The sequence below is a fragment of the Anser cygnoides genome, chromosome 1 (assembly GCF_040182565.1).
Source record: "Anser cygnoides isolate HZ-2024a breed goose chromosome 1, Taihu_goose_T2T_genome, whole genome shotgun sequence".
Lineage (NCBI taxonomy): Eukaryota > Metazoa > Chordata > Aves > Anseriformes > Anatidae > Anser > Anser cygnoides.
In genome coordinates, this window is record NC_089873.1 from 194,520,913 (window position 1) to 194,529,039 (window position 8,127).

At 52.8% G+C, this 8,127-nt stretch overlaps 1 protein-coding gene across 1 annotated transcript; it reads right to left on the reverse strand.

Moving 5' to 3' along the window:
* Nucleotides 1-375: 375 nt before the first annotated feature.
* On the reverse strand, nucleotides 376-5,930 carry C1H11orf87 (chromosome 1 C11orf87 homolog). Its single transcript, XM_066989820.1, has 2 exons — nucleotides 5,802-5,930; nucleotides 376-5,692 (listed from the first exon to the last, which is right to left on the reverse strand). The coding sequence occupies exon 2, from the start codon at nucleotides 5,533-5,535 to the stop codon at nucleotides 5,056-5,058; it is 480 nt and encodes a 159-aa protein (XP_066845921.1). The 5' UTR covers nucleotides 5,536-5,692; nucleotides 5,802-5,930; the 3' UTR covers nucleotides 376-5,055.
* Nucleotides 5,931-8,127: the final 2,197 nt, after the last annotated feature.

Sequence of the window (8,127 nt, forward strand, 5' to 3'; positions counted from 1 at the left end):
AAAAATTCTTTGACTTGAACGAGAATTATATTACATGTAGTTTACTGAAATGAGATCTAGTGTCATGTAGAAAATGATGCTTTGGAGCAACAGGGTGAGGAAGGAGGCTGACACTTGTCTCTGCTGCAGCTGGAATGGATCCCCCTTCATCCAGGTCAGCCAGAGGATGAGGAGGCTTCACCTCCATGGCTCCAGATGGGGAAGCTAAGGCTGACATCGTCAGGAACCTCCCTTGTGTGCCTGTCGGACAGTCACCTCTCCCCTCAAGGCTCCTACACCATCCAGGCTTCACAAGTTTGTAACACGTTTCCTATACTGTTGAGTTTGGCTGGATTAAGAGCAGAGAGCTACATGTAAAAGACTAAAAACAGAAGGAGGCTCTGTTCTACTAGAAATTTATTTAGTGATCAGATGGAAAACTTGGCTTCAGTGAAAAAAAGAGTTAGGTACCAGAAAGAGATGAGAAAGTCAGTCCTGGATAAAAGTAGTTCTAATACTTAACATAAATTAAAACGTAATTAAAGGTTCATATACGAGTCATGCCAACTTCTATGTAGATGAGAACTGTAATGAAACGGTATCTAAGTCATTATAAATTTTGCTATTTACACAAAAGAGGAAAAAGAATGTTTCCTACTTCATTTTTCGTGTTACCCTCCATAGCTTGCGTACTTATTAAAATGTAGGGTTTCAATTACCCATAGAAAAAATACAAACGTGCAGAGAAAATGACTACTAGAAAGAAAAGCAACCAAATCCCATAACTGGATTTATAATAATTCAGTCCTGTCTAAGGAGTCAGATCGTGTTCTTTTTCCTCCCTACATAAAAGTTGCACTCATATTCATAACAATAGAACAAGAAAAGCACAGTTGCTTCAGAACACTGGACATAGTTTTCCAGAAACAAGATAGCAACTACTCAGGAATGCCGTGGAAAACATTAATCACATAGTAACTTGCTATTTACATTGAAGATAGTAGCCTTTAAAATGAATTAAAAACTAACAGGAAAAAAAAGAAAACAAACAAACAAACAAAACTAAAACAGTTTTTAGTCATGGGACAGTTTTGCCTATAAGGTGGAATCTCTGTTCTTTGTTTTTCGTCCAGCATTTCTTTGGAGATATATATCTGTACATGTGCAGATATATGTCTGGGAGAGGTTTATCAAAAGCGAAATCATGCCTGGATGGCAAGCTGGCAAATCTCATCTCAGAGATTACATTTGCAGTAGACAAACACCCCCAGAAAAAAAATGCTGGACCGATACATGTGAACGAAATGCCTCTCCCCGTCCGTGACCCACGCGGGATCCACGTACATGCCTTGGGCCAGCAAAGCGGGGCTGACCACAGCTAGGCTTGGCGTCCCAGCCGTCCCATGCAGACAGCACACACCACAATGCTCCTCTCCCCACCAAAATGCCGAGCAGGGCAAGCGATGGGGATGCTGCCACCCGTTGCCTGGATGACGGACGGGACCCAGGTCCCTTCGTAGTCAGCAGATGCCACTCGCATTGCTGTCAGTGGGAGCTGGACAGAGCCCCGAGGGAGCAGCAGGCTCTGGGGGTGCTCCGCAGGATGAGGACTTGCCGGTTCGCCAGTCCAGCCCCAGCGCTGCCACCCAGCTTTGGCGAGGTTCTACAAAATAAGCGACTGCCGTCGTGCTTCTTCCGTGGGACGACGACCGGACTGGGCTGGTGAGCACCGCGGCACTTCTTCTTACACCTGCAAGATGCTGCCGGGCTACAGGCCCCAAATTCTTATTTTGAAGCAGGAAAATCCAGGCAGAGGATGTGCCCCTTACCAGAGGAAGGACTGTCTGTTCTCCAGCAGCCAGCACGCAGCTGTCCGGGCTCCATCGTAACTTGCCAAAAATACAGTGCAAATTTTTAACAGTTCACAGGAAAAAGAACGTCCGCATTGTCAGGGTATAAATCCGTCCTTACGTACGAGAATGGAACAAGCATTCACCCAGCATCTCTATCAAATATCGTAGAAAAGGTTACACAAAAATATTTAAGTATATGGATACAGATACATAGATATTACACTTGCATAAAATATGTAGATTCAAAACCCTTTGGGCAGTTTCACAGTTAGCTGAAAATGTATGCTTTAGAAATATGAACAATTTCCTACACTTTTCTAGTTTAAGTAGGAGGGGGAAAGGGAAGAAGCATCAGCCTTATTAATACTGAATGCTAAGTGCAGAAGTTTAGCTGTAGCTGTAGGGTTTTGAAGCAATTGATTTGACAGAACCTCCAAGCATAAATTCTGTTTTAAAAATCCACATTTATTCCCTAGATTGCTTATTGTTTCATGAAAATGAAAGCCTACGTGTCCTGCTTGTATCAACTGGATCTCCTGAGACCGTTCAATTAAACCTCATAAGCTTACAATACTTCAAGGTAGGGTCGTGTACTGGGAGAACGCATGAACCTTATTGCAGTATTCCTGTGTGATAAAAGGAATTTATAACTTCTTGCATCTTGTGTAATTTAACTTTAGAAATGCAAAACCTTAAATGACACCACAAGAAGCTCACAGTTCTGAGAAAATTAAAGTCAGTATGAAATTTTACTTAGAGACCACATAATTTACATAGATTTACATAAATACAGAGATATTAAAATAATAAGTCAAAGCTAATTAACAGAGGATAGAGGTTTACATGATAACATTTTAACTCTAGTTACATTTTTTGCAACTACTTTTTAGTGTCATGAGATAATATAAATAATATATATACCTATATATCTGTAATATATATAAAGATATATATATATATCTCCATCCTTCTTTTTTTTTATTTTTTTCTTCAAAAATAGGGCAATTTTATAACTGCAATGAGATGTGACAAGCAGTACACTTCTGGGGAATTATTGCATGCCTTGAGTGCATAAGGCAGAAGGAAGAGTATCTGACTTCAGACACTAAAGAAGTGGAACCATCAACCAGAAATGCACTGGAGTGATCTGGAACATCTTATTGCTTTTATAAAACTCGAAATCATACACTGGTTTTTAAGAAAAGGCACAAAATAAAGGGGAAAGTAATATCTCTCTATTTAGTGGAGATCAACGACCAGGAAGCTCCATTACTGCTCACTGAACTCTCTTCATTGTCCTAAACCTATTCCCTGTGGTGCAATACCGTGCTGCAGTTGCATAAGGAGGTTAAACACAAAAGTTCATGCATCCTTTATTAGGGGAAACAAAACAAAAGCCCGTTTTCCTTGCCCAGCAACAACGCAGGAGCCATTAGCATCTGGTGGCACCAGCTGCCGGGGAGCATCAGCCACCGGTGCGGCCGCACCGCAGCGTGCAAGCCCCGTGGGCTCCAGGCACGTCCCCGCACTAACCTCAGCTGGCGGAGCAGCTCCTCGAGCGGGATGCTACAGCACCTGCCCACAGCGCCGGAGGCACGGATCCAAACCCAGCGGTCATTGCCCGTCAGGCCAAGCAAGATCAGGAAGGGGTAAAACGGGGTAACAGAGGCGCTGCCCTGAAACCTCCGCGTTTTGGCGCTGTCGAAGGATTAGGGAGCGCTTCTGCCGCCCTCCTTCCTCCTTTTACCTCGGCGAGCGGCATTCGCTCCCCGCCTGTGCCCGGGGTTTTCCAGCCCAACAGCCACGCCGGGAGGCAGAGTACAGCAGAGCGGGGACAAAACGTTAAGAACTGTGGACTACTACTATCTCCTCACGCCACTTTGAATGCCGGGATAGGAAAGGAAAAAAAGAAAAGAAATCCCTCAGGATTCCTTTTCCTTTGCTGTATTTTTTAGATGTTAAACTGCACAGTAGAGGGCTGCCTCTGCTGTGATACCACACGAGATGTCTCAAAGTTTGGACACGGCACTCTGCTAAGGCACCTCCAAGGAACGGGCACTGATTTAATCGCTGAGCAAAGCCGCATTTGCTGAACCTGGCACTGCCCTGGGCTCCTTCAACACGCACAGCACCAGCAGCCCCTTACACCTGCCTGCCAGACACAAAAAAGCTACTGGTGTTTGCTCAGGAGAAACCACACCAGCCACTTCTGAAATAAACATTTGCCAGGGTTTAAGAGCTGACATTTTGTACAACCGCATGGTTTGCTCCCCAAAAGGGGGAAAATTAAGTGTTGTGCCTGCTAGGTTAGGAGGGATAAAAATACATATCAGCCAAAAAAAAGTAGGACCCAGCCCCGTTCTGCTGCAGGATTCCTTGCCGGGAGGTGAAGCTGTGAATGCAGCGCAGTCGGTGCGGGGTGCCTGGTGCAGAACCGGGTTTCTTTGGGTACCACCAGGAGGGACAAGGCCACCCTCCCTCAGGGCGCATCGCCTCGCACTGCCACGCAGAACGGTGCCGGGTTTCGGGGTCTGTGTCACGGGGGGTGTTTGAAGATGAGGGATGCTGAGGGGAGAGGAAAGCTCTACTCTGCTCTGCCCATCCTGCTGGGCAGACGGCGGGGGGCTCAGCGCTGCAGCTGGGGGGACGGGGCCGCAGGGCGCCTGCAGTTTTCTGAAGCCCAGACTGGGGTGGACATTTCTACACAAAACAATATCCAGTCCTGGAAAGGAGTGAGAGGGGTGGGACAGGGGCAAAGGTCCTGGCACAGAAGGAGAGACCGCGGTGGGCTGTTGCCCTGCTCCGAGGGGACGGGGGGTCCCAAGGTGCCCACCAGACCTTCCTCTCCCCCCGCACCCCTCACCCGCGCCCCAGCCACGCCATGCAATGGTGACATGGGGTGCAGGGGAAGCCCAGGAGAGTGGGATCGCCCCGGTCCTCAGGGTAACGACGTCCGGGGAAAAGGGACCCCCACCCCTGACCCGCTCCTCCAGGTGGACGATGGTGTGTGGTAGCTGAGTGCAGCTCCTTCTCCGGTAAAAAGACGCATCCTTTCCTTGCACAGTCAATGAGAAACGCAATGTGATCTGTCATGCGCTTGGATCGGGGGCTCGTTCGTTCATTTGAATTAGCAACGTTTTTTTCTTCTTCTTCGGGGACAAGAATAATCACTCAGGTATTTACAAACACCAACCAGCGCCGTCGCGAGGTCTCCCCCAAACCATCATGACAAAATCACCGTTTGCAAGAGCCCCGCGCCAGCTGTGTCCAAAGAAGCCCGTGGCTGCTGGGAGCTGGGGGCTGCCGAGGGAGAGGGGCGCTGGATCTCTGAGTCCTGGGGGGGTCTTCCCAGGCGGCTGTCTCTTCCTTGGGGTGCCTCTCCCCGCGCCCCTGTCCCGGGGTGCTGCCGGCTGCCGCTACTGCTGCTGCGGGTGCAGTGGTCCCTTTCATACTCCTCCTGAGCCTTTTGCATCTTCCGCTTCTTCATCTTCCTCTTGTGGACATGGAAGGTGGTGAGGGAGAGGAGGATCAGGCAGAAGATGAGGGTGACCAGGACGATTAAAACCAGAGTGGACGAGAAGGACTGGAAGAGCTGACCCACTTGCGCGATGCAGGTGCTGCTGGCGTTCAAGGTGGCGGACGTCCTGTTCAGGAGGCAAGGCGGCAGGGACAGCCTCAACTCCTTGGAGAGCTTGGCACTCATTGAGGAGGCTTCGGAAAGACGAGGATCTCCCTCCCCTCTCTGAAGACGCCGAAATTTCCAGCCGCTGCCGGGCTGCTGCGGCCGGCCGGGCGCTCGCTGCCGATGCCCGGGGTGCTGCCGGCTCTGCCTCTCGCTCGCCCTCGAGCCCCAGAGCAGCCTGCGAAAGGGGAGCCGGACACATCAGCGCCCACCCTGCCCCGATCCCCCCACCCCTGGCACGGGGACAGGGGGCAGCGAGCCCCGCCGCCCGCCCCCCAGCCCCTTACCTGCGCCGGAGGAGGCGGCGAGGGGGCGGCCCGGCGGCGGCGGGCGCTGGGGGGGCTGCGGCAGCGCCGGGCGGTGCGGAGCGGGTGCGGAGCGGAGCGGAGCGGAGCCGCCGCCGCTTCGGGGAGCGCCGCCCGCAGCCTGGCACCGCCCCGGCCGCTGACGTCAGGACGGGGCCGCCCACCCCCTGCCCCCATCCCCACCCCACCCCCGGCCCCCCCATCCCACCCCCGGCCCCCCTGTGCCATCCCCATCCCACCCCCATCCCAACACCGGCCCCCACATTCCAACCCCAGTCCACTCCCAGCCCCCCCTTCTCATCCCCACACCACCCTTGTTCCCCCCATCCCACCCCCGGTCCCCCTATCCCATCCCCATCCCACTCCCAGCCCCCCCATCCCATCCCCACCCCACCTCCAGTCCCCCATCCCATCCCCATCCCATCCCCACCCCACCCCTGTTCCCCCATCCTATCCCCAACCCATCCCCCCATCACACTCACAGCCCCCCCATCCCACCCGCTTCCCACCTCTGGTCCCTCCATCCCATCCCATCCCATCCCATCCCATCCCATCCCATCCCGTCCCGTCCCGTCCCGTCCCGTCCCGTCCCGTCCCGTCCCGTCCCGTCCCGTCTCATCCCGTCCCATCTCGTCCCGTCCCGTCCCGTCCCGTCCCGTCCCGTCCCGTCCCGTCCCGTCCCGTCCCATCTCGTCCCGTCCCGTCCCGTCCTGTCCTGTCCCGTCCCAGTCCCAGTCCCAGTCCCAGTCCCAGTCCCAGTCCCAGTCCCTCCATCCCACCCCCATCCCCTCCATCCTATCCCCATCCCACCCCCGGTCCCCCCATCCCAACCGCACCCAGTCCCTGGTCCATTCATCCCACCCCCATTCCATCCCTTCCCATCCCATCCCATCCCCGGTCCCCCCCGGAAGGAGCCGAGCACCGCCGCACCCAGCCGTAGCAATGTGAAGGTTGCCCTCCCACAGCTGTAAGTGTTTTCTCCAGGAGCATCTGGATGTGAACGGCCCGAGAGCACATCCCAGCTGAAATCCAGGTGATTTCACAGAATCCCAGAATCACAGAATCATCTAGGTTGGAAGAGACCTCCAAGATCATCTAGTCCAACCTCTGACCTAACACTAACAAGTCCTCCACTAAACCGTATCACTAAGCTCTACATCTAAACGTCTTTTAAAGACCTCCAGGGATGGTGACTCAACCACTTCCCTGGGCAGCCCATTCCAATGCCCAACAACCCTTTCAGTAAAGAAGTTCTTCCTAACATCCAACCTAAACCTCCCCTGGCACAACTTTAGCCCGTTCCCCCTCGTCCTGTCACCAGGCACGTGGGAGAATAGACCAACCCCCACCTCTCTACAGCCTCCTTTAAGGTACCTATAGAGAGCGATGAGGTTACCCCTGAGCCTCCTCCAGGCTGAACAAGCCCAGCTCCCTCAGCCGCTCCTCGTAAGACTTGTTCTCCAGATCCCTCACCATTTCTGAACACAAGAGATCTGAACGATGCTTCCTGTAGAGATAACGGGGCAAAAAAAATAGGGTGGTGCTCCAGAAGGAGTGAAATGATGGGCTGGGTGTGATGGCATGGGGCCAGACCTGACAGCCCAGGAGGTTCCCTCAGTGCCACACTGGGAGCAGGGGCAGAGGTGCTGCGCGGCCCCACTGAGCGTAGCGGGACTTTTAGGGAAGACTGAAAGCGTCAGTCTGCTCTGCTGGCCTGGAGGCACCTGAGAAGCCCGGAGGAAGATCTGTACAAGATCAGCTCTGATGTGACTTCAGAAAAAAATGACAATCAGGAAAAAAGGCCCACTGACCCCAACAGCCAAGGAGCAGTCTCAGAGTCAGGATGTAGCTGATCAGCTACGCATTTACGTGCTTCGTGGTTTCCCGGTGGAGTTCTTCTGCAGTGCTTTTGCCTCTGGTAAACACGCGATTCGTGAAATTTGGTTGGTCACCATTAACTCTTTGACAGTTCCTGAGAAAGATTTAGGCCGCAGGGCACAAACTACACTCAGCCCAGTTGGGCTAGACCCAAGCAAAGGGTCTCCAACTTGGGATTTCCTCTGCCAAGATGAGTGCAGACCACTCTGGTACACCAACGGTGTGACTCACTGATGTGACTGCCTCCGTGACCCTGCCTTCCTGCACACCTATACCCAATGGGCATGTCTGAGGGGGAGAGAAATGGGAGGGGAAGGGAAGGGAAGGGAAGGGAAGGGAAGGGAAGGGAAGGGAAGGGGGAAGGGAAGGGGGAAGGGAAGGGAAGGGGGAAGGGAAGGGAAGGGAAGGGAAGGGAAGGGGGAAGGGGGAA

Coding starts and splice junctions, on each gene's coding strand:
- C1H11orf87 (XM_066989820.1), bottom strand. CDS start 5,535: ATGAGTGCCAAGCTCTCCAAGGAGTTGAGGCTGTCCCTGCCGCCTTGC.